Source organism: Pelmatolapia mariae, linkage group LG9, assembly GCF_036321145.2.
Source record: "Pelmatolapia mariae isolate MD_Pm_ZW linkage group LG9, Pm_UMD_F_2, whole genome shotgun sequence".
Taxonomy (NCBI): domain Eukaryota; kingdom Metazoa; phylum Chordata; class Actinopteri; order Cichliformes; family Cichlidae; genus Pelmatolapia; species Pelmatolapia mariae.
In genome coordinates this window covers 445,001-471,779 of record NC_086235.1, presented here as the reverse complement: position 1 = coordinate 471,779, position 26,779 = coordinate 445,001, and the positions used below count along the sequence as shown (strand labels likewise).

Here is a 26,779-nt window from a genome sequence, read left to right as displayed (position 1 = left end):
AAGACAATTGACTATGGTTGCGGGTGTCTCTAGCTTCACATGTCTGAGAACAGAATCACCAATCACCAGAGTTTGACCCCCGGCGGGTGTGTCGCCGAGTGGGGAAAAACGGTTAGACACATGAACAGGTTGGTGGTGTACCTGGGGCTTCTGTTTAAGACTATGCTTCCTCCTCACCGTCACCCAGCCGCCCTCTTTCCCCAGCTGCTTGGGGTCTGCCGGGGAACAGCTAGCGGGGCCTACGCTATCTTCGGCTGCACCAGCTACAGGGGCCTGACTAGCTACGGGTGAATGAAGGGTGCGAAGCCGAGTCTCCAATTCAGTAATCCTGGCCTCCAGAGCTGCAAATATGCTACATTTATTTATCTACCACAGAGAGGAACACCAACACTCGGTGAAATCATTCGATCCATCCACTCTTATCCACTGTAGGTTCGTCAGTGCTTCATTAAAATGCCTGTAGACAGATGTGTGTGAGACAACAGTCTAACAGCTTCAGACATCCATCAAACAGAGAGGTGAACAATGTGTCTCTCACACACACACACACACACACACACACACACACGACTGACAGCGTGGAACAAAAGAAGGAAAAAAAATAGAAAAGAATGAAAGGAAGGAACTAATGACTGCTGACAGCTGTGTGTGTGTGTGTGTGTGTGTGTGTGTGTGTGTGTGTGTGTGTGTGTGTAACAGGGCTTTTTTCAGACACTGATGCTAATGCTAGCTGTCTTCTTTAATCACCACTATCCTCCTGCTGTCACTGAGGTCAGAGGTCACCACTTCTAAGGGGACACAAATTGGCATTCATTACAAACTCACCTACAGAGTACTACAGTAAATACTACTTTATATACTACAGTGTACTACAATAAAAATGCATTAAATACTAAAGGATGTAGTATTTAATGTCAGGGAGTTTTCAGGAAGTCCTAAAAACTCCCTGAAAAGCCTTCAGTTAATCCAAAATGCTGCAGCAAGAGTCCTGACAGGGACTAGAAAGAGAGAGCAGATTTCTCCTGTATTGGCTTCCCTTCATTGGCTTCCTGTTAAATCCAGAATTCAAAATCCTGCTCCTCACATACAAGGTCTTAAATAATCAGGCCCCATCTTATCTTAATGACCTTGTAGTACCATATCACCCTATTAGAGCACTTCGCTCTCGCACTGCAGGCTTACTTGTTGTTCCTAGAGTATTTAAAAGTAGAATGGGAGGCAGAGCCTTCAGTTTTCAGGCCCCTCTTCTGTGGAACCAGCTTCCAGTTTGGATTCAGGAGACAGACACTATCTCTACTTTCAAGATTAGGCTTCAAACTTTCCTTTTTGCTAAAGCTGTCACGGTTCTGGGTCATTTTGACCCAGCAGTTTCAGTTTCTTATGTTTTGGTATTCTTCTGTGTTATGATTTAAGTTATGATTCTTTAGTTATCCTGTTTTGATTATTATAATTCTATGTTCCAGTTTATCCTGGTTTAGGTTTGTGTCTTGTGCCCTCGTATTTAGTGCTGTTAGTGTCAAGTCTGCGTCTTTGTGAACTGTTTCCTGTTTTACTTTGAAGGTCCCTGTCTTATGTCAGTGTTTTCAGTTTTGCTTCCCCTGTCTCGTCTTGTCAATTCCTCCTAGCTGTGTTCTAATGCTGTGTGTCATTGCCCTCGTTATCCCTCAGTGTATTTAAGCCTCGTGTTTCTCTTTGTCAGTGTTGCGTCGTCTGTGTTTCTACCCTGAGGTCATGTCAGGGTTCAAGACTCTGTGCAAGACTCATGTTCCTTGTTCTAGTATACGTTTCATAGTTCTTTCATGTCCCAGCACTGAGTCTTGTTTATAGTCGTCTCAGTCGTCATTGTCATAGTGTTCGCTGTTCTTAGTTTCTCCAGTTTAGGTTTTAGTTTAGGTAGCCACCGTCCCTGCTGTTTGTTATGCCTTTCTATCAGCCACAATAAAGGCTCGCCTTTTGTTTAAAGTTCAGTTCTGCCTCCTGGCCTGTGTCTGCTCCTGGGTCCTCCTCACTGTCTCCACTCGGTCTGCCCTGCAGACCGTGACAAAAGCAGATAGTTAGGGCTGGATCAGGTGACCCTGAATCCTCCCTTAGTCATGCTGCAGTAGGTGTAGGCTGCTGGGGGATTCCCATGATGCACTGGGTGTTTCCTCTTCACTCACTTTGTATTAACAGACCTCTCTGCATTGAATCATACTTGTTATTAATCTCTGTCTCTCTTCCACAGCATGTCTTTATCCCGTCTTCCTTCTCTCTCTCCAACCAATCACAGCAGATGGCCCCGCCCCTCCCTGAGCCTGGTTCTGCTGGAGGTTTCTTCCTGTTAAAAGGGAGTTTTTCCTTCCCACTGTCGCCAAAGTGCTTGCTCATAGGGGGTCATATGATTGTTGGGTTTTTCTCTGTATGTATTATTGTAGGGTCTACTGTACAATATAAAGCACCTTGTCATCTCTCGGATTGATTACTGTAATTCATTATTATTTGGCCTTACACAAAAATCTATTAACAAGCTCCAACGTGTCCAGAACTCTGCTGCCCGTATTATTACTAGGACTTCTTCTACCCACCACATCTCCCCAATCCTGAAGCAGCTACACTGGCTCCCGGTTAAATTTCGCATCCATTTTAAAATAATCCTTTATACATTTAAGGCTATTCATTCTCTCTCTCCACCATACCGCTCTGAGTTAGTACAGATGAAGCTCCCATCCCGGTGCCTCAGATCTTCATCTTCTCTTTCTCTCTCTGTTCCTTCCGCTCGTCTGATTACAATGGGGGGCGGGGCTTTTAGTTGCTCTGCCCCTCGACTTTGGAATTCTTTACCCCCTGACCTCAGAAATATTAGTTCATTCCCTCTTTTTCAGTCCACCCTCAAAACTCATCTGTTTAAAATTGCTTATGTTCAAACCTCTGTATGCTCTTAACTTTTATCTGTTATTCTTATTACTGTGTATATTTCCAGTTTTTGTGTTTTTATTCATTGTACAGTGTCCTTGGGTGCTTTGAAAGGCGCTATTTTTAAATAAAATGTATTATTATTATTATTATTATTACCTTGAGGTGACTGCTGTGTTATTTGACGCAATATAAATAAAACTGAATTGAATTCAATTGAATTATAATAAATAGCTCTAATATATACAAATAGCTCAATTACAAATATCAAGATTATTAGTGAGATTAAATAAATGTGATTGACATTTTACTCTAACACGTTGTCATTCGTTATTTTACTGTAGAGCGTGTGCAAAAGGGTGCAACTGTTACACTGTATACTGTGCATTAGGTGGAGGAGTTGTACAGAGATATCCACAGGAAAGAATCATTTCCTGTGTTGTTCACTGGTGCATTATGGGTAATCGTAATCTCTCACTGAGCTAGCTCCTGTGACTGGCCAGCACATCATGGAGTGGGTGGCAGATAAGGAAGATAAGGACAATGGCAGCATTGTCCTTATCTTGGACAACATCCACTTGAGTCTGTTGGCATCCCCGACCCTCAACCTGCTCCCTCAGTATGCAACAGCATGGAGGACGGCACTGGCCACAATAGACTCGTAGAAACTCCTGAGCATTGTCCGAAAGAGGACGGTCCCTTGTGGTGCCCCTGTGTTGCTGATCACCTTGTCAGACACGCAATGTGGAAGACGCACATATTGTGGTCTTCCTGTCAGGTATTCAACAATCCAGGACACCAGAGAAGCATCCACCTGCATCGCTGTCAGCTTGTCTCCCAGGAGGGTCGGCCTGATGGTGCTGAAAGTACTGGAAAAGTCAAAAAACATGACCCTCACAGCACTCGCCGGCTGGTCCAGATGGGCGTAGACATGATTGAGCAGGTAGATGATGCCGTCCTCAGCTCAAAGGCAGGGCCGGTAAGCAAAATGAAGGGGATCCTGATGTGGTCTGACTATGGGTCGGAGCTGGTCCAGAATCCAGTGATGGTCTTCATGCCATTCCACACCTCGCTCATTCTGTTCTGGTGAAGTTTCCACTCCAGTTTCGTCCTGTAATTGTCCTTAGCCTCTCTGATCGTGTCCTTTAGTAACACCTGGATCCTTCTCACCTCCTCTTTATTGCCCCCTCTGAAAGCCCTCTTCTTGTTGTTGAGGAGGGTACTGATGTCCTTAGTCACCCACGGCTTGTTATTTGGGTAACAATGGACAGTCTGAGCTGGAACAATGGAGTAGGTGCAAAAAGTTATGTAGTCAGTGAGGCTCACAGAGTGTCTCCTCATCGGTCATCTCAAAACAGCCCTGTAGTTCTGCTAAGGCCTCCTCTGACCACCTCCATTACAGTCGGTACGTCCATGGGTCTGGCCAACAAGCCGGCAGGCATCAGAGCGATCAGCTGATCTCTGGAGTAATCAAAGCGTGCGGTGTAGCTGCTGCAATCCCATTCCTCAATGAAACTAACAGTTCCACAACAAGGAGAACAAAGACTTGCTAGGCCCACATGTTTGAGAGAAAGCTATTAAAACAAAATAACACTAATACTAAGTAAAAGAAAAAATAGAGAAAAAGTAGGAGCAACTGAAACAGGCTGCATGCAGGTTGACGAATGTGCAGTCATGCATATCCGGAATATTTTTGGATCTATGAGAGGAATTTGGCACTTTGGCTCCTTTAAGGAAATTAGACAGGTATGGCATCGGAGGACTGCGAACTATCTGGCTTTTAGCTTATTTAGATGACAGGCATCAATATGTACATATAAACAACACAGATAGTGGTTTATTAAAGATGACGTGTTGGGGTGCCACAGAGCTCACTGTTTGGAACATTGTTGTTTACATGATATATCTATGGTTTACATTTCTAAGTGTTGTTTATCTGCTGATGACTTTTTTGTTGTGGGAATTTTCAAGCAGCTTCTGGAAACAGGAAATGGTTGATCTGCTCTGTTCATGTTGGAAAAACAAAATGAATAATATTTGGAAACTGCTTGCTAAAATAACCACAGAAAAATGACAATGGATTCAAAACTGACATGAAACTAAATTCTTGGGAGTTATTTAGATAATTTATGTACAGTTTGCATTTTGTCAAAACTGAAAAGTCTAAATCCATTTATTTTGTACAAAGTCAAAGACTTTGGCAACAATCTCCATGCATTTAACATTATTCACTTATTGTTTTATGCAGAGGTGGGAAGCACCCGACAAACATCAACTCAATGGTTTTATTACAAAAATGAAAAAGTCATATGAACCGTAACAAACAGACCTGATGGAGAGTCACAAATCCATTACTGATTCAACTAAACATGCTGAAACTCAAACATTTAGTAGATTATAACCTAATTCAAATGACATACAAAGCTTATAATGGTCAGTTCCCACTTGACGTTCAGAATTTGTTCAAATATGGATAATAAATCCAAATGTAAAGGAAGTTGGAGTTCAGGTTAGGACCAGTGTGAAGGGTCTGTGTCAGCGGGTTAAACTTCCTGTGTTTGAATCAGAGCTTAAAGACTTTGATTAATTTTTCTTATGCGATGATCTCTCTGTTTTGGATCAGGGTCTGTGTTATATAAGCTTTAGCTAAAACCTACATCTCTTCAGCTTGACAGTGAATTTCTCTTTTTTAATCGTTTAATCTCTGAGGATATAAATGAAGCCAGTAAAGATAAAAAACTGTGTGAAACTACATCTTTTTGTACTAAAGCAGATGATCAGAGCAGCACAGCAGGAAGTTTCCTCTCGTGGTTTACAAGGATGGTTACCACAGAGACTGACAGGGGTCTGAGCTCACACTCAGCTACTGTGCTAATGTGCTAATGTGTGTGCGTTACTACCATATTGTCTCTAATCTAGTCGACAAGAACACAGGACAGTAAGAATCTGAAAACCAAGAAGGCGTCTTACCTCGTTAAGCTGTCCGATCACATTAATTAGTAAAGGAGAAGCATGGAGGGAGATAACAGTCATGAGTGGGGCGCTCAGCTGGACAGCTGGAATTCAGTCATGAGCTCACATGAACTGATTACTGCATCAATACTACAATCAAACCTAGAAACCACAAAATCTGCTCTGAAACCCAGACTGGACTCAAACTGGACACAGGCTGGAACCAGACTGGACTCAAGCTGGACTCAAACTGGACTCAGGCTGGAACCAGACTGGACTCAAGCTGGACACAGGCTGGACCCAGACTGGACTCAAACTGGACACAGGCTGGAACCAGGTTGGACCCAGACTGGACACAAGCTGGACCCAGACTGGGCTCAAGCTGGACACAGGCTGGACCCAGACTGGACTCAGGCTGGAACCAGACTGGACCCAGACTGGACTCACTTGTGGAAAAAAACTGGGCTGATTCATGTTTTTGAGAGGCTGCCATCACTGAACAGACGGATGGACGGAGAGTGAGACAGAAACACTGGAAGAACTCCTCTCTGCTAACTTTCTGCAAATGGAGGGTGAAAACATTCCCTGTGTGTGTGTGTGTGTGTGTGTGTGTGTGTGTGTGTGTGTGTGTGTACTCAGGATGTATAATGGATTAGCCCTGAGGGCAGCCCGCTAGCAGTCAACCAGAACTGAACATACACAAACTCACACACACACACACACACACATCCACAAGCCATTCCCTGTTTTGGCCCATTAGCTGGAGGAAAGATCTATAATGTATGTGTGTGTGTGTGTGTGTGTGTGTGTGTGTGTGTGTGTGTGTGTGTGTGTGTGTGTGTGTGTGTGTGTGTGTGTGTGTGGTTGTGTGTGTGTGTGTGTGTGTGTCTGTGGGGGGGTTCAGGTAAGTAACATCCATTAGTAAGTTTTTCTCATGATGAAAATGGGTAAACATGTGGAGTGCGCACACACACACACAGCTCACAACAGAAAGTCCCAAACTGGTGCTGTTAGTGAACATTATTGGTTTATTTACTGTCTTCGTCTCCTGGTTATTGCTCCTCCCCCTGCTCTCGCAGCCCTCCTGCTCCTCATTATTCACTAACCCGCCTGCTCACAGATTAATAGACTTTTTATATAAATGATTAATTGTTTAGAGAGATTCTTTAGTTAGTAGCAGTTTATCGAACTGACTCTGCTCCTTCATGTTTAACCACACTCTTCTGATTGGTCGGTTCTGAAGGCTAATAAAGCAATAATGAACAACAGTGAAATCATGTTTCAGAGTCTAATGTGACAAAAGACAGAACAACTGTCACAGAGATGCCTGCAGAAAATCTGGAGCCAAATATAGTGTGACTGTGGGTTAGCTCAGGAGGAGAGAACCCAGCTGGTGGTGTGGGTCTTACTGATGGTGTTGGTCTAATTGATGGTGTAGGTCTAATTGATGGTGTGGGTCTTACTGGTGGTGTGGGTCTTAATGGTGGTCTTACTGGTGATGTGGGTCTAACTGATGGTGTGGGTCTTACTGTTGGTGTGGGTCTAATTGATGGTGTTGGTCTAATTGATGGTGTGGGTCTTACTGGTGGTGTGGGTCTTAATGGTGGTCTTACTGATGGTGTGGGTCTAATTGATGGTGTTGGTCTAATTGATGGTGTGGGTCTTACTGGTGGTGTGGGTCTAACTGATGGTGTGGGTCTTACTGGTGGTGTGGGTCTTACTGGTGGTGTGGGTCTTACTGATGGTGGTCTCACTGGTGGTGTGGGTCTAAATGATGGTGTGGGTCTTACTGATGGTCTCACTGGTGATGTGGGTCTTACTGGTGGTGTGGGTCTTAATGGTGGTCTCACTGGTGGTGTGGGTCTTACTGATGGCCTCACTGGTGGTGTGGGTCTAACTGATGGTGTCACTGGTGGTGTGGGTCTAATTGGTGGTGTGAGTCTTACTGGTGGTGTGGATCTTTATTGGAAGTGTTTGGAAGTTTTCTTTGAAGCTACAAATTCTGACAAACCAACATGACAAATGTTTCCACTAGAATTGAAAAAGCACTTCACAGCTCAGTGAAACCATGATGGAAGCAGACATCGAGACACACTGCCACCGAATGAAGGTGGAGGCTGACGGAGAGTCGCGGTGTTTCTCCGTTTCCATTTCTTTGTGCTGAAAAAACAAGCTCAGATTCACTAGCTCAGCTCCTGATCTTTCTGATGGTGTTGGCCTTATTGATGGTGTGGGTGTAACTGAAGGTGTGGGGTCTAATTATGGGTCCTGATAGAGGCGTGCAGGACTGTGGGCTTCACTTTGTAAACACACACTTTTTTTTATGTCGACTTTTGTCAGCATTCACACCTGCCTCTGTCTGATCCGTCCCCCACAGCTGTGGATTGGATAAAAGTGTTTTTACTGTCAAACTGAAGAGGAAACTCAGAGTGTCGTCCTCACCTCGTATTCCTCCTTGAAACCATAGCCCTCAGCACATTTCATCTGGGTGATGTGCTGCAGCAGGTCGGCCACTCGGATGGCCGGGTGCAGCTGTCCTGTCTGATACGGCAGCGCCTCCCTTTCAGAGTCCCGCTGCTTGTAGTGGGACTGGACCAGGCTACTGGTTTCACTGGTCATAGTGTGGCTGTCATCTGGAGGGAGGATAGAAGGAGAGGCGGGAGAGGGTGGACAGATCAGATTTAGGCTGCACAGACACATTTAAAAATATGAAGCTGGGATGGACCAGACCCAGGCAGAACCAGGACATTAGCTCCAGTTCTAATGTTTCTTATTATGGAACTTGATAAATTTCACTTTCAGTTCTCTATCGGTTACATTTGAATTGTTCTGATTAAAGCTTAGCTTAATTTTGGACAGACTTTGTATGTTCACTTAAATACCTTTAAAACATCTTCTAAATTCCTTCAAAGGTCAGCGATCACATTTACAGATCTGCTATTGAATCTGCTCATTAAATCCATCAATGCTACAGAATGGTATATAAAGTTTAAATGAACCAGAAGGATTCAAGTTCCTTCTCACAAGCTGACATCGAGCTGAACAGGAGAAGATATGAGGCGAAGATAAGAGCGACTCTACTGTACCACAGGGAAATGGACATCACAGCATCTGCAGCGAAAATGTGAACTGTTGATCTGACAGTTGAGAGTAGCGGCCTGGCTTCAACTGATCCAAGTTCAGAACTTTCTTAGTATATGAGGTAGGTAATCCTAAAATGCTGACAGATTTTAAAACTTGTAGTGAAGCAGAAACTGCAGACTTCCTTTCACAGCCACGCTGTCTCTGTGTTTTTCATCAGTAACTTTATCGTCAGCAGGCAAACCAATGGGATTCTGTGTTTACGGCCAATCAATCGCAGCGTCCTGACCTCATGAAGCATAGACCGCTTTGATTTGTTTGGTCGAACCTTCTAACCTTCAGCTGCTGCTCTAACAAGTCTCAGTGAAAACTTGGACTTACAGAACACATCCAGCCACTGAAACCTGGACTCTGTGTATTATCAGGGGAAAGACTGGTTCTGTTAGATCATGTACTGGTATCAGTTGGTTACTTACTGGTTTTAGTTTTTCTTTACTGGATTAAATAGAAGCAACATTGAACAGAAGGACTGTTTTCACTATTTGTGTTGGTCCATTTTTTCCCTGAATGTTAGAAACGGTGAAGATGTTTTCCTTGTTGTTCTTTCAGCCTCATGTACTAAACACAGCAGAAACATCTTGACCAGCCACCAGGACTGTTAGAAGACTACAGGGTGAAGCCATGATGTAACACAAGCTGCCTCAGATTACAAAACTGCTCAGGTGTTGGTTAATAATAATAATAATAATAATAATAATGTATACTTTATTGGTCCCCGTGTGGAAAGTCCTCTCTGCATTTAACCCATTCACTCCTTGAAGCAGTGGGCAGCCACCAATCTAGCGCCGGGTTAAACAGTAAAAGAGTGAACTTGGTGCTTCAATCTCATCGAGCCTGAACCCGACGGAGCGCCTGAAAGAGTGAAGTCATACAAAGTCTGTCCAGAGTCTGTACTTTCCTTCAGTATGCCACTGATCTGTCCAAGGAGCCAACAGCAACACTAATGAATGACACACACAGATCACATGACATCAGATCACATGACTAGAGAGAGGATGGTGATTGTTGCTGGTTTCTTTTCACACTGCTGCCATGTCAAGTTCTTCAATAGTTCATTCCAGTTAATTGTAATATCAAGTACTGTTCTGGATCCAGTACAGCATGGTCTGAGTACTGGTTCAGATCCAGTACAGCATGGTCTGAGTACTGGTCTAGAGGTGGTTCAGGTTCTTGGAGCTGCGGTGTGAAAAGAGGAAAGTTCAGAGTCCTGGAAACGAATAAACCTTTTTGGTAAACTGGTTTCTAATCAACCTTTGGCCCTTCAGAAACGTCCAGGACTCTGATGTGAACATTTCAGCAAAGACTTGGCTGACATACCTTCCACTACACTCTCTAACTCTGTTTTTATTGGCTAGTCTGGGGGCTGACTGACCAATCAGGAACTCTCTGTCATTTAAAGCCCAATCAGGTATGGTGAGGCCGAGAAGATGGGTGATGTAATGGAGGTGGCGGGTTGTGACTGAATGGACAAAACAACCACTATGACAAAAAAGGGAACCAATCAGATAAAGAGATGCAGAGCTAGAAGCTGATTGATTCAAGGTTACATGGTGGGAGGAGCTGGGGGTTGTAGCGTCACAATCTCACAGACGGTAAAAAAAAAATGCGGCATTGCCACGCTAACTGATGATGTCACAGCGGTGGTGGGTGTGGCTCCATGCTCAGTGGTGACAGACACCCCTCCCCAACATGAGCCCACCCCTTAGCCCCAAATTTAACCACTTACCATTAATGGGCACTTTACAAAGAGAAAGATAGAAAAGAAGAAGAAGACAGAGGAGACAGAGTTTAGGCAACAAATTTAGCTTTAGCCTGTTCTTAAGCTAACCTTCTGCTAACAAACAGCCAGCATGAATCAAACAAACAGCTAGTAGTAGTTCTATTTGCATTGGTAGCAGCTAGCATTTAGGGTAACCTAGCTACCCTTGCTAACTGTACCCTGAGTGCAGGACTGGTAGCCTTGGCTAATGTCAGCATCCCTTGCCTGAAGACCGATTAGCTAGCCTGAGGAGAGAGGAGAAAAGGGGAATTTATGAAACAGCGCTTACTAATAGCCTTCTATTCTGTGGACGTTTAGCTGGCTTAGCTGAATCAAGTGCAGAAGTTTTGCTGAAACTTGGAGCCGGGTCCACTGTTCCCCATGTAGATGTTCCTGTCCCTCACACTGCGTTTGGGTAGAACGTCACCTGTTTCTAGTCAAAATCCTTTAGAGATACTATCAATTTAATTTGACCACAGCCCTAATCACTGCTCAAGGACAGAAAGACTCTCTGACAGGTTCCTACAACATGTCCCAAACAGAGCTGGAGAATATGTGTTCCATGTGTCTTTAACTACCAGATACACCTGGGCAAGTGTTTACAGTAAAACAGCCACCGTTTGTTTCCCAAGAGCCAAGCAAATCTCAGGTTAAATCTGAGGAAGGTTAAAGTATACAAGGTCTGTGAGCCGAACTGGGCTGCTCTCATTTCTGTGATCTGAAATAATGACGTGCGTATCAATATTTACAGACTAAAAACACTGAAGAGCTGAAGTGAAAGTCCTCAAAGATATGGATCGTCCACAGAAAACGTGTGCTCACGAGGTGTGGTAATTACATCTGTGTTTAGTTCCTCTTGATAGCACGAGTGATTATCAATGAGATAACTGAGACTGAATAAATCTGTCACTTGCCACGCCTCTGACATTTTAAATAACTGATAAAAATGAAGCCGAGGATTAGGATTCTTCTCAGCTGCAGCCAGACTCTGGGTAAATGTTCACATCACATATAATAATATATTAATAAATAATCAGTTTATTAATATAAACTTTTGGTTTTCCTCCCCCCAGTCCACGTGGCGTGTTGTGCCCATGCAGAGGTTGGAGGTCACAGACAGACGTGACGTCAACACAACACGCAGGAATGTTGTGGATGCGGGGATGGAGTGAAGCCCACCATCAAGTTTCAAAAACAACAAAACCAAAACAGATAAATGCACAAATTTAATCCATTATGAAAGGAAAATAATAATAAAATAAATGTTAATTTAATATAAAGGCAAATTAAAAATTCTATTTTAATCAATTAAACTAAAAAACATACAAACTGACAGAAAGAAGAGTATAAATAAGAACTTTATGATCTGAAACAAAATCGTGCTTGTAAAAGATGAAGGAACAAGATAACAAAAACAAGATTCCAAAAGGAGGAAAGAACCAAAAGCAGCCGAACGAGAAGCAAGCAGGGATGGATGGAAGTCAGAATATCTGTCCTTCTGTCTCTCGTCTCCTCTCACCTGTCTCTCTCTTCTAGGCCTCAGCTCTGTCCACTTCCTACCATCTGACTGCCCCTTTCCTGTCTGTCTACCTGTGAACTTCTGGCCTATCGAGGAAACAGAGGAAACAGAGGAAAGGTGTCTCACCCAGAATGGCTGTCGGTACGAAGGGATCTGCCATCAGGACACAGCAGCAGACAGACAGATGGACAGACAGGACAAAAGAAGAAGAGAAAAAGAAGAAGAAGACCGGTCAGCTCCCTACATGTCTGCAGGCAAAACATCGGCTCAATTTTGGCTAACTGATGTGTGAACACCAGCTGTCAGGTGAATATTAGGCTCGTGGTAGATGAATGTTGGTTGAGAGTATAGTTAATGTTGACTAAATGCATCAGCTGGATGTTGGCTGACTGCTGGATGAATGTTAACTATTTAAATGGCAGCTAAATGTCTGGTGAGTACTGGGCTTCAGGTGAATGAACCAAAAGGAAAGTTTGAAGCCTAATCTTGAAAGTAGAGATAGTGTCTGTCTCCTGAATCCAAACTGGAAGCTGGTTCCACAGAAGAGGGGCCTGAAAACTGAAGGCTCTGCCTCCCATTCTACTTTTAAATACTCTAGGAACAACAAGTAAGCCTGCAGTGTGAGAGCGAAGTGCTCTAATAGGGTGATATGGTACTACAAGGTCATTAAGATAAGATGGGGCCTGATTATTTAAGACCTTGTATGTGAGGAGCAGGATTTTGAATCCTGGATTTAACAGGAAGCCAATGAAGGGAAGCCAATACAGGAGAAATCTGCTCTCTCTTTCTAGTCCCTGTCAGGACTCTTGCTGCAGCATTTTGGATTAACTGAAGGCTTTTCAGGGAGTTTTTAGGACTTCCTGATAATAATGAATTACAGTAGTCCAGCCTGGAAGTAATAAATGCATGAACTAGTTTTTCAGCATCACTCTGAGACAGGATATTTCTAACTTTAGAGATGTTGTTTGGTATGCACATTGAAGGACATATCCTGAATAGAATTAATAAAGATAGATTGATCTAATTTAAAGTGGAAATGCTAGATTGAAGCTAGATTTAAGAAATAAGTAAATTTCTACCTTATCATGGTGGGGGGGGTTTGTGTGTCCCAGGGATCCTGTGGGCTATGTTGCTGGGGGGCTTTGCCCACTGGTAATGTCTACCATGGCACAGACAAAGAGCCATTCAGGAGACTCTTGCGTGTTACCAGGGCCCCGCCTGGAGGCACGCCTGGAGAGTCTGCCCAAGACACAGTGCCTGGTGGCCAGCCCTTAGCTCATGGGCCCTCGCTGGGCGCAGCCCCGAGAGGGGACATGGGCCCATCCACCTTTAGGCCCACCACCCATAGGAGGGGTTGTAGGGGTTGGGTGCAGTATGTACTTGGTGCTGGCCAAGCGGCCAAGCCAGACCGATCAATGCTCCTGAGTATGGCAACTGGGACGTGGAACATCACCTCTCTGGTGAGGAAGGACCTGAGGCTAGTGAACGAGGTTGAGATGCACCAGCTAGATATAGTCCAACTCACCTCAACGCAGGCTGATGATCGATTGTGTAATCATATCATCAGATCTACGACCACATGTCCTGGACACTCGAGCGAAAGAAAGGCTGAGATGTAGGGCTTTGCGATATGACGAAATATATCGGATGATGAAATTAAAATCGTTTTATATTATACTCTATCGTTTGTTTCGTGGTGTCGCAAAATCCACTTTGGTCAACATGTGGATGCAGGCACAGAAAATCCCAGCATGGCCAGTGAAGGCGAGGCAGAACCAGTTAGCTCAAACAGAAGGAGCAGTCCAAACAAATGGAGGACCTTAAAGGAGTGGTCACCTCTGTAGCATGGACATGGTTTGGTTATGAAAAGTCTGACATGGACCAGAAAACTGTACTATGCAAATGATGGCACTAACGAGGCCCCACTACAGACTCAAACACGGCAAACCTCTCTTTCAAGAATGACGTGGCAGAGTGTGGAGAGAGTTCACGGTGCTCCAAATAAACCTTAGACTCAAACGTCAGAACAGGCTTTTCCCCGCAGCACGCCCTGTAATAAATACTCACAAGGAAAATGGCAGCCGTTACAACTTGGTGGTAAGTTGGATAAGATGGGAAGGGACGACGGTGGATAGACCTGTAAATACCTCAGAGTACACACTAGCTGGACTGGGTTAAAAACACCAGTGCACGCTACAGGAAGGGCCAGACTCTGTTTTCAGAGGCAGTTGAGGTCTGCAACATCTGTCGGACAATGCTCAGGATTTTCTGTGAGTCTGCTGTGGTCAGTGCTGTGCTCTACAGTGTTGCATGCTGGGGCAGCAGGTTGAGGGTCACATGTTCAGTGAGAGACTGAGATTACCCATAATGCACCACTGAACAACACAGGAAATGATTCCTGCCTGTGGATATCTTTGTACAACTCCTCAATGTAATGCACAGTACAAACTACAGTAGTTACACACCCTTAATATCTGCAGGGGGGGATCACACTCTTCAGCCTCCCGGGGAAAGAATAAATATGTGGTTTACTCTTTAGCCAATCAAGGGTATTTAAGGGTGTGTGTGCCCACAGTCTACATGTGTTCTGTGGACTTGGAGAAGTCCTCTGAGTATGCTTTGTGAGGTGCTTCGGGAGTATGGGGTGTCTGGCCCATTGCAATGAGCTATTTGGTCCTTACACAAGCAAGAGCTTGGTCCACATTGTCAGCTTGGTCACCGATTTTTTTTGACAAAATATCTGGGTGTAGCCAAGCGGCTTCTACTCGGGTGGAGTCAGAATCTTGTCACTGCTTTTTGCAGATGATGTGGCTCTCTTGACTTCATCAGGTGGTGGCCTCCAGCTCACACTGAGAATCAGCACCTCCAAGTCTGAGGCCATGGTCCTCAGCTGGAAAAGGGTGGAGTGCCCATTCCGGGTCAGGGAGGAGTTGCTGCCCCAAGTGGAGGAGTTTAAGTATCTCAGGTTCTTGTTCACGAGTGAGGGGAGCGGGAGGACTGAGCTGTACCGGTCCATCATGGTAAAGAGAGAGCTAAGCTTAAAAGCCGAGTATTTCTGGTGGATCTACGTCCCGACCCTTACCAATGGTAACAAGCTTTGGGTAGTGACTGAAAGAATGAGGTCGCTAATCCAAGTGGAAATGAGCTTTCTCCAGAGGATGGCTGGCCTTTCCCTTAGAGATAGAGATGGGCTCAGCCATCCAGGAGGAGCTCAGAGTAGAGCCACTACTCCTCTAGATTTAAAGGAGCCAGTTAAGGTGGTTCGGGCATCTGACTAGGATGTCTCCTCAGCGCCTCCTGGTGTTCTGGACTTTTCCCACCGAGAAAAGGCCCCGGGGCAGACCCAGGCTACTCTGGAGAGATTGAATCTCTCGGCTGGCCTCTGTGTTCCCCAGATAAGGAGGTGGCTGGGGAGAGCGAGGTTGGCCTTATATTCTTTGGCTGCTGGCCCTGAGACCCAGCCTTGGATAAACTTAAACTTTTCAGAACATGTTTAGCTTACGAGTTATGTGCTTATCTGATAAAATTGAATTTAATTATCTGAGGTATACCAGGGAGTCAAGTACTTCTGATTTGAGGTTTTCTTTTTCATAGGAGCTACAGTATCCAGAGTTGTACCCAGTGAGGCTATAACACTATTAACAAGATGAGTCACATCTGTAGGAGTAGCGTTAGGTAGCTGTTCTGCAGTGTGTTGGCACAAGGCTTTGAAGAAGGTAAGAGTGGAGGAACTGCATCCTTTAATTTAGTTACATCGAGCAAGACATCTACTGTAATGAATCCCCACTATTGTAATGAATTATTGTCAATCTAAATGTTGGTGTTGTTGGCTGGATGTCTGGGGAATGCTAATATTAGCACACAGGGACTGATCGTCGTCCAAGTGCCTCTGAGAATCTGTGTGGCATTTTTGTGTACAGGTGTAAGGAGAGGAACCAGCAGGTGGAGGCTCATGCAGATGAAGCAATGCAAAAACAGCCGACAGTGGAAGACGTGTCTCTGAGACTCATAAAAGAACTGTTGCTGGTGCGCAGTAAGTGCCTGCAGTGACTGTTTGCTTGTTCAGCATCGATCTTCATGCATCTGGTGGACTCTGGTCACTGCTGCACATCTGAGACAGTCTGAGACAGTCTGCCTCCTTTTACAAATGAAAACATTACATCGAGACCAGACAGAGCGACTCTGACAGCAGTTCTTATGTCGACAGGAGGCATCTCAGTGTTTTTACCTGGGTAGTAGGAGTTTGGTACGGAGGTGCTGATGGTGTTTGTCTTCAAGGTGAAGGAGGACGGAGATGAAACAGCTGCATAGAGGAAACAGAAACGCAGCCTTAAAGTTTCCTGCTTCTTCCATTTTACAGTCACTGATTCACCCATTGCCCCGCCTGCAACTTCATAGGGAAAGTCTCAGCGATGGTTAATTATTGCTTCATTTATGTTACCAGCACATTAGCAGCACGTTAGCAGTACGTTAGCATGGCATTAGCAGCACATAGCAGGGCATTAGCAGCATGTTAGCAGCACATTAGCATGGCATTAGCAACAGATTAGCAGGGCATTAGCAGCGCGTTAGCAGTATGTTAGCATGGCATTAGCAGCACGTTAGCAGCAGGTTAACAGGGCATTAGCAGCGTGTTAGCATGGCATTAGCAGTATGTGAGCAGCTGGTTAGCAGTATGTTAGCATCGCATTAGCAGCAGTTTAGCAACAGCTTAGCAGGGCATTAGCAGCGCGTTAGCAGGGCATTAGCATGTTAGCAGTATGTTAGAAGGGCGTTAGGACTGTTTGCAGAGACCACAGCTGAAATCCTCAGTACTCCTTTATGAATCACTTGTACCTGGAGTTTGACCCATGATTTGAAATTGTTGCTCAGCTGTTTAATGAACACTGGGTTTCTATTTTAATAAAAGTCAGAGTTACTAGAGATTTGCAGCACTTCTTTTATAATTTTTTATTGTCACTTGAATCTTTTCTGATTCTATTAGATGATTTCAGTTTCAGACAGTCTTCTGTTTGTGGTCGTAAAGCCACAGACTTTCAGTCGTCTCAGTCTGAGCACACAGATGGGACCAAAACCTTCTCAGGATCTTTGGTCTGGAAGATTTGAGCAGATCAATAAAGAGCATAACTTTTTATTTCAGTTACACTGGTTTGTAGTTTTAGCTTTACTTAATAACCAGAATGATGCTGGAGGAGAAGTCTGTTAGCCTGGTTTGTTGTGAGCAGCTCTTCCCCCCAGCTGGCGGCGATCGTGGCTCAAGAGTTGGGAGTTCGCCTTGTAATCGGAAGGTTGCCGGTTCGAGCCCCGGCTTGGACAGTCTCGGTCGTTGTGTCTTTGGGCAAGACACTTCACCCGTTGCCTACTGGTGGTGGTCAGAGGGCCCGGTGGCGCCAGTGTCCTCTGTCAGTGCTCCCCAGGGTGGCTGTGGCTACAATGTAGCTGCCATCACCAGTGTGTGAATGGGTGAATGACTGGATGTGTAAAGCGCTTTGGGGCCTTAGGGACTAGTAAAGCGCTATACAAATACAGGCCATTTACCATTCCCTTGTTGTTGTCTACTGACTGATCCAAAGATGACGTTTGACTGACCTTCTTGTTTTCGGCCGCAGTTACACACCTGAGACTCTCGTGGTTAAATTAAATCAGAGGCTCCTGTAAGCAGACATGGTTTCAGGGTCTGTGGTGTTTGATGTCTGTGCTTAATTTAAATCGTCTCCTCCAGGGAGGTGCTCGCAGCTGCATGCCGTGCTCCAGAATAAAGAGGAAGACGGCGAGCACAGGAGCCTGGGGGGAAGGGTGCTGCCTCGCCCTCTGACGGCCGCTACGCTGCTATAAAACATCGCCTCCTTCAGCTCACGGCAGGAAGGACGCCACCTGCTTGAGTTTGATCTTGCCATCTTTCAGGTTGGTCGGCGTCCTAAGCCACGCAGCAAAAACGTAGGATTTCACTGTTGTCGTGGAAACTGAGTCAGAACACGAAGTCATGGAATGATCGACCACACCACAGCCTGAGCTCCTCCCACGACTCGCTGCTATCGTTTAGATACGGGATTATCACGTCATGAATTATCAGCGAAATTATCTTTCTTTGAAAGAAAACGTCTCGACTCGGGAAGCGTTTGCAGATCAGTCTGCGTCGTCTGTGCAACCTGTGGGCGAGCGACTCGGTCACTTTGTGTGCGTCGCGTGCATGTACTCACTGCGTCCGTTCAGCGTGTGCACGTGCGTGTCCACCATGGTGGTGTGCTGGGAGCTGTTCACCATCAGGGTCATTTCCTGTCTGGAGCTCAGAGTTTCCTTCCTCTTCTTCGCCAACTTCCTGCCGACACAAAAAAAAGCTGAAGTTTCAATAAAGTTTTCTTCGCTCAAACTCTGATTTTTCTTTTTTTTATTATCTATTAAGGTGGTATGAACAAGGTTGTTTTTCGGCACTTAAGGTGGTATGAGAGAGATTTTATAGCTGTATTATCTCCATTAAGGTGAGACAGATGGTGTTTGGGTTTAAGGCGGTATGGAGTAACTTACATTCCTGCTGTATGAACACGTTTTTTTTCTTTTAAGGTGGTAAGAGTTTTCTCTGTGAAGCCACGTGTTAAGGTAGCATGAGCAGATGCTTCTCAGTTAAAGTGGAATAAGTGAGAGTTTCCAATGTGCCATTTGTCTTTTAAGGTGGAATGGAGGCTTTGCATTTGTTAGATCAGCAGGCTCTTAAGGTGGTCTGAATGGAGCTCCTTTAATGAGCCGTACCTAAAGTGGACGCTGTGCTGTAAATCTGTGAGTTAGTGATGCTTTTTAAATTTACGAGTCATTAAACGTGGCTTCCTGCTCCATCGTTGCTCCTCTCACACTCAGAGCATCACTCCTAACCTCTGAGACATTTTTTCGAATATTTGGTCAAATTTAAAAGCTTGTGAGTGACGTCTCAGCTCAGAGACCCTTCAGCTCTTTGATTCTTCTGCGGTTCTTCTGAAAGTGAGACGAGTTTTGTTAGAGGAGCTTAAATGAGAAGCGATGCTGGGGCTTCACTTTGTTCTGTTTGTGTGTGTGTTGTGTAACCACTGCAGAGGAAAAGCATCTTTAAACGACTAAAGCGTCCTCGCATCCGTCCATCGTCTGTATTTTCTCTCTTTCTATTCTGAGTCTGAATAAAGAAAATGCATTTGTCTGATTGCACACATGCACACACACGCACGCACGCACGCACGCACACACACACACACACACACACACACACACACACACACACACTGAAAAGTCTAACCCTGACCTGAAAAACGGTGCCATGTAAAAATAAAAGTAAAAGCGAGCTTTTAAACTGGAAGGAAGACATCAGTGAGCGCTGCTGTGTGCGCGTCGAGGTTAAGATGGAGGACAGCAAAAGCGCCCTGAGGCGAGGTGCTGCCCTCCTCCCCCTCATGTCTCATTTCTCTTCTTCTTCTGTGGTTCAAGCAGACAGTAAAAACCTGCAGCGTTTCTTCTTCTGTGATTCAGACCTGAACAAACAAACGTCTGCAGCACAAAATCCTGATTTACTGCAGAAAGACGATGAAAAAGCAGCACGTCTGAGAGGGTCTGTGACACGGTCCAATCGCATCAGCCGGCTGCTTTAAACAGGCTGCATGAACGAGGCGTAGGGCACCCTGATCACCGCGGTGGTGTTGGAGTCAAACGTGGTCCTGCTTCTGCAGATCTCAACATGGAACGTCCACGAGGACCTCATGGAGGCGACATAGCTGCGGCTGCAGCTGCTGTAACATCATCATCATCAGTCACTCTCTGAGGCCGCACTGTTAGCGACTTAGCTACAAGCATTTTGGTTTCTGTTTCCACACAGACACCTGCTGACCAATAACACCCAATCAAAATGATTCACCTTTCACTGAGTAAAACAGGAGCTCTGACCTCACAGCAGCCATATTATTGGTCACATGATATCATTAAAAATAATCCAATAGGATCCAACAGACACGGTCCAGAAGGCCAGTTCAGATCAGCAGCCACCTGTGTCCACCTGTCAGCCACAGAGGCCACGCCCCTAATAATGCAAACTTTAAGCTTTAGTGCAATTTAAGTGAGTTACAAAATACTGATGTTATGAAATGATCTCCACAGAGACCAATCAGTTCATTTATCAGGCTGTAAACATGATTTGAACATGAAGTCTGTGGGGACTGACTCACTGATGCCTCTGCTGGGCGTCAGAGGAACTGCAGGTTCTGGAGCTTCAGCGTTAAGAGATCGGCAGCGTTAGGTGTAACTGTAACTGTAATCACATTACATTTTTCAGTAACTGTACTACATTCAGTAAAGACATTAGTTACAGTCATGTTGTTACGTTCATCACGAGGTTCTGCTGCTATCTGCACTTAAATAAGAAAATAAAACGTCAAACATCAGTTTGTGTGGTAAAGCTGAGAGCTGCTGACCCCAGCCCAGCAGCCAGAGCCTGAATGTAAACAGGTAACAGCTACTGTAAAATCACCATGGCAACCACTCTGAAGTGGCATTAAGCGTTTTTTTATCTTTGCTTTGTGTCGCCGACTTTGTCCATCCATCCGTATACTGCCTCAAACCGTCTGTCAATTTCAGGCTCCACCCTCCCCTCACTAGTGAACAAGACCCTCCTCCAACTGGGGAGCAACTCATCCCTAACGCGGAGCGGGCACTCCACCCTTTTCCGGCTGAGAGCCATGGTCTTGGACATGGAGGTGCTGATTCTCATTTCTTCAAACTCGGCTGCAAACAGCTCCAGCGCGAGCTGCAGGCCAACAGTAGATGAAGCCAATAGAATCACATCATCTCCAAAAAGCAAAGGTGAAATCCTGAAGCCACCAATGTGGAGGCCTTTACCACGTGGCTACGTGTAGACATTCTATCTATAAAACTATGAACACAACTGGTGACGAAGGGAAGCCCTGGTGTGGTCCAACACCCACCCACAGTCTGACGCCAGTGAAGTGAACCACTGTGGGTGTACATGGACTACTCAGGGCTGATCCTCATCCACCCTAGGTGCCACTTTCCTAACTACGTCAATAACCTGATGGGCGAGTCACCCCCCTCCTAACCAGCTCCATGTCCTCCACTGTAAAAGGTCTGACTATGGGATGGAGGAGATACCGTTCCCCACCTGACCTCCCTCCATCTACGGAGTCCACCATCTGGCTCTGGGATTCTGGGACCTAATTAAGTAACCTACGTACTGCATTACTTTGAAGAAAAGTAATGTGTAAAAGGTAACTTTTCTGGTGTAATGACTCAAACACTGAACATCCTCAAAAACTCCATCACAAACAGCTGATGGAGGCTCCAGGACACTGAACTGAATAGAGTCAGGTGACGGTGTAGCTAACAGAGCGACCCTCAGCTCGGCTCGCCAGTTCCTCTCCATGTCTGTGCAGCTTCTACTTTCCTGCAGATGAAAGCTGACCTTCCTGACCTTTAACCTGCGACCCCCCCCAACACACACACACACACCTGCAGCTACTCAGACAAGTGAATAGAAAGCGTGAGAGCAGGAGGTAACCTTGCACAAAGAACACACAATGAACCTTTTATGAGTTTGATATGTGATTCCAGCCCTGAGTGTGCGTGTGTGTCTCTGTGAGTATGTGTGGGTGTGTGTGTGTGTGATGACATCATCAGCAAGGAGTCAGGGATTGATTGATTTAGCAACACTTAACATGAACACACACGCTGCATGTCAAGGCTAATCTATGCTAATCTAATGAGCGACAGGACAATGCTGTTAGCGGTAATGGATGTTAGAGTGTCTGTGTGTGTGTGTGTGTGTGTGTGTGTGTGAGAGAGAGAGAGAGAGAGAGAGAGTGTGTGTGTGTGTGAGAGAGTGAGAGTGTGTGTGTGTGAGAGAGAGAGAGAGTGTGTGTGTGTGAGAGAGAGAGAGAGAGTGTGTGTGTGTCCTTGTAACGATCATTTGATCAGACAGGTTTATTACAACTGGCTAATTCTATTAACCCTGCTTCACTGCTCACACACACACACACACACACACACACACACACACACACACACACACACACACACGTGTGTATTATGGCTGAAATCAGCCCTCTGAGCTTCTCGCTGCCTGAACCTTCACAGCTGAGACTCAACACAGGATCAAATCACTGTATTTGCTGCTGTTGTCTCCCAGCTGAACTCTGTAGTTTCTGCTGTACATACAGATCATGTTCTCAGTTTCTGGGCTCAGAAGTTGAGAGTCACAGAAAGCTCATCCAGCACTTCCACCTCCAATAAACCTGATTAACAAAGATCGACTGCACTCGTTTCATATTAATCTGCTCTCCTCTCATACATGACTGTAGGCAGCTGTGTGTGTGTAGATCTACACACACATGGTGACCTGAGGAGGAGTGAGCGCTTCCTGTCTCCCTGAGGAGGCGTCGGTTTGAGATCCGTCAGTTCTAACCTGGAGGGGAAGCAGGTTTCTCTGCTCCATCTCTGTGCTCACAGATCAAACAGATGAATATCTCTATTTATACTCGTCCTCCGTCTCATCAGCAAACAGCCGAGTAAACAGCACAGAGAAATTCAGCTCAGGCAGCGAGGCCGACTGAAAGAGACACAAAAACAACGCAAGCTCCAAAGACAGCTGAAGAAAATCAAGAGAAGAACGGAGCTGGAGTCAAACTCCTCTCTCCTCCACGTTTACCTCTTTGATCTGTTTTTATTTATTTGGATTAATACAAAGACACAAACAGAGATTCAACCAATCACAGCCAAGCATCTGTTTAGAGCCTGTTTACAGGTGAGCTGCCGAAACATGTGACGGTATTATGGTATTATGCAGTATTTATGAAGTATTTGATGGCTTAGCTAAAGAAAACTGATGGAAGCAGAAGTGAAGCTTTTCTAATCAGATCTGGTTAGAAAGAGTCAGCCTCAGTAACATCCTGTAGTACCATATCAGCCTGTTAGAGCACTTCGCTCTCACACTGCAGGCTTACTTGTTGTTCCTAGAGTATTTAAAAGTAGAATGGGAGGCAGAGCCTTCAGTTTTCAGGCCCCTCTTCTGTGGAACCAGCTTCCAGTTTGGATTCAGGAGACAGACACTATCTCTACTTTCAAGATTCAAACTTTCCTTTTTGCTAAAGCATATAGTTAGGGCTGGACCAGGTGACCCTGAATCCTCCCTCAGTTATGCTGCAACAGGTTTAGGCTGCTGGATCTCCTGGAGGTTTCTTCCTCCCCACTGTCACCAAGTGCTTGCTCATAGGAGGTGAAATGATTGTCGGGTCTTTACAAAATGAAGCACAGTGAGGGAACTGTTGTTGTGATTTGGTGCTGTTCCTGAGACCCAGTCTATTCATTTATGTCCTCTGTAATGGACACTTGATTTTGGTCTGTATCTTTTGACTCATTGGAGCTACCCAGCTTAGGCATGATGTCAAACAGAGGACATCCTGGGCTTTCACTGATATCTCAGCGGGTCTCAGGAGGACAAAGAAAACTGAACTGAGGAGCTCTCCTCATCCTCACCGATGCTGTGTGGGGTTCCTCAGGGTTTGACCCTCAGTGTCTGCTACCATGACAACAAAAGAGTCACGCTTTAGCTCTGCTCCTCAGAGAAGCATCTGCCTTTCTGGACGTCCCAGCATCTGGACTCCGTGGTAACGCCGCCTCCACCAACATGTCAGTAAACATCACCCTCATGCTACAGTACACAGGGCTGAGGTGAGAGTGCATGATGTGGCAGAGGTTAAAGGTCAAAGGAAACCTCACACCTAAAGTTTAAGGTCGTGTCCCGGGTTACAGGTCAGACTGGAGAAAAAACATGCTCTAAACACCAGGGGCCAAAGGTCAGGAGAGGGGTGGAGACCTGACACTGAGGCATGCTTCTTCTGGTTTCTGGGTTAGGGGTCAAAGGTTAAACCTATGGGTTAAGGCGATCAGATTATAATTACATTACAGACTACAGAGAGAAGGGCTGCTCACAGGTAGATCACCTGTTCAGGGATTAAATATCAAACAATCAGGGTCAGAGGTTCAGGGTAATCAGGGTTACAGGCAGGACACATTCAGTGTTTCAGCTTTGATGTCAGTGTGAAGGTGAGGGGTCAGAGGTCAAACAGGTTACTTACAGGTAATAAGTGTAGGAGTGATAATTTCTTCGTCTGAGTGGAGGGGGGCGGAGCGGAGGGAGTGATGAGATGGAGGGAAAGAAACAGAAAAAGGAAACCACAGATTAATGTCTCAGAGAGAACAGACGATCACTCTGTGTGAAGGAGCGGTGATTGGCTGGCACCAGTGTACGAGGGGAGGATCACGTCTGATTGGTTCAGAGGAGTGTGTACATAGCTCATGTGGTATTTACTCCTCTGTACAGACAGCTACATGGCGGTTAGCCTGAACTGAGAAACAGAAGAATAAACACGTTTAACTCTCCAAAAATACCAACGAGTATCAAATCCCCCTCAGTGAGAAACAGCAGGAGTGTTTCCACCAATCAGCAGCTCGTGGGGTTCCTCTGGGCTCTATTCTGGGTCCTCCACACGTCTAACAACAGGCTGTTAGTCTGAGCTCACGCTGACACCAGTCAACACATCGAGATGACTTTTACATCAAGCTTTCAGTCCACGTCTACATGCATCTAACAGGATTTTGTTTGTTTGTTTGTTTTGTTTGTTGCATGCGTGGAAACCGAGGCACTGCATTATTAGGGGCGTGGCCTCTGTGACTGACAGGTGGATGGTGACACAGGTAGCTGCTAGCTGTCTGCTAGCTTCCCCTGAATTGGACCTCTGCACCGTGTTTGTGCTGTTGGAGCCTTCTAATGACATCATGTGACCAATAACAAAGCTGCTGTGAGGTTCCTGTCCTTTTGTACAACTTAGCGCTCCAACCTCTCGTCCAAATATGCCAACTTCTGCTTCTAAAACAAACATACAGGAACGCTTAAAAAAGTGGAGTCTATGTCTGTATTTGTACGATGTGTCAGGCCTGACTCTGGTTTGTGCTGAAAACAGGAAGCTGCTTTTCAGCGCTCAGCCTCCGGTGTTAGAGAAAAAGTACAAGGCTGAATGTCATGAAAGCGGCACAGCGTTGGAGTATGACCAAAGGATGAAAACATTGTATCTGACTTTCTTTAAAACTGCGAGGCAGGATGCTAACCTTGGGAGTCGTCCTTGGGATTTCAGCACTACGACGCCTCAGGTTTCTCTGCTTGTGACAGAAATTCACCTCACTGATTCAACCAGCTCTCTCTCTGCTGTCTGAGTCACTGCCGGCACAAAATGCAAGCTTTCAGGGGTTCAAAGGTCATCGTGCGTTTGGCTTGTTTTGTGGTGTTTGGAAATGAAGCAGCTCCCGATGAGTGCAGAAGCTTTTCTTCAGTATCCTCGCTCTCACTGATGCACCCGTGCACATCAACAGCTGCAGGCAGATTAATCAGCATCTGTCACCGGGCAGCTTGAAGCCTGACGACAGGAAGCGGCGGTGCTGGGGATGTCTGAGAGCCGCGGTCTCATCACCCTGCATTACTGCTTCAACATCCAGCTTCCTGTTTTCACACCCGCTGTAATGAGTCTGACCCCCGTTTGGTCACAGAGTGGAAATCAAACGCACCCTGTCAACATTAAAAACCTCATTAGAGGCCGAGCAGCCGTCTCATTTTCGCTCTCTCTCTCATATCTGTGAGGGAGATCAGAGCTCGATCGACCCAACACATGAGTGCGACTCAAACTGGGCGCACACACACACACACACACACACGCTTTAGAAGAAGTGTGTGTTTGTGTGTGTGAAGTAAAAAGTGTGTGTCTGCGTCTGCGTTGCCTGAAGCCATTCAGCTCGAGGCGACTCTGAAAAAAAAGAATAAAATGCTCTTTCATCTAAATTTCTCTCTTATCTTCGACGTTCTACAAACACAGAAGCTTTTCTGTCTGTGTTTAAGTGTGTGTGCAGAATAAATCATGTGTGTGCGCTGTGTGTGTGTTAGTGTGTCCCAGTGGGGCCGTGTGTTTGATGTTGGAGAATAAAGTGGGTCCAGATACAGTTTAATGGTGATTACTGCTGCAATCTGCTCCATTATTCATCCTCATTTTCCTCAGTGTCACCGCCAGTACGCCGGCACGACCGCGTCTTTGATGTCCAGCTACGCTCCGCGTACAAAACACCGTCCTCCTCTCTGACTTCCTGGAAATCTCACGCTCATCAGAAGGTCCACACGCCGCTCATTTAACCCCTCGGTGCAGCAGCGCCCCCCGCTCTGTGGACGCCACCGTCTACAGGCCCCCATCGTCCACAGTCACGCTGGGATCATACTGGGATCATACTGGGATCAAATCAAACTGGAACCTTACCCTAACCCAATCAATAGACCTGAACAATCAGGAATCGAGTGACCAATCAAAAGAACGGAATTGAAATGACATCATTTAACAAAGTGTTCTGAATTTGAAAACGAATTCTTAAAAAAAACTGTTCCAGCATCTCAGAGGTCAGATCATACTGGGATCAAGTCAAACTGGGATGAAGTTTTTCACTACTTTAAGCTG

General features: G+C 45.5%; 1 protein-coding gene across 12 annotated transcripts in view; it reads right to left on the bottom strand.

The window, feature by feature from the left end:
- The window catches only part of LOC134634073 (receptor-type tyrosine-protein phosphatase mu-like), a 165,294-nt gene that overhangs the window by 30,815 nt on the left and 107,700 nt on the right, over positions 1 to 26,779 (bottom strand). For 2 of the 12 annotated variants that reach the window (XR_010094804.1, XM_063483121.1), the window contains exons 20-26: positions 24,365 to 24,397; positions 18,464 to 18,582; positions 16,492 to 16,566; positions 12,390 to 12,416; positions 10,712 to 10,723; positions 8,287 to 8,477; positions 5,863 to 5,871 (exon numbers count right to left, since the gene is read on the bottom strand). Coding sequence is in view for 11 of the 12 variants with exons in the window: in XM_063483121.1 (XP_063339191.1) it covers positions 5,863 to 5,871; positions 8,287 to 8,477; positions 10,712 to 10,723; positions 12,390 to 12,416; positions 16,492 to 16,566; positions 18,464 to 18,582; positions 24,365 to 24,397 (466 nt within the window). In the remaining variant the exon portion in view is untranslated. The remainder of the gene's footprint in view (positions 1 to 5,862; positions 5,872 to 8,286; positions 8,478 to 10,711; positions 10,724 to 12,389; positions 12,417 to 16,491; positions 16,567 to 18,463; positions 18,583 to 24,364; positions 24,398 to 26,779) is intronic. The other 10 variants (XM_063483128.1, XM_063483131.1, XM_063483122.1 and 7 more) reach the window with 9 other exon arrangements.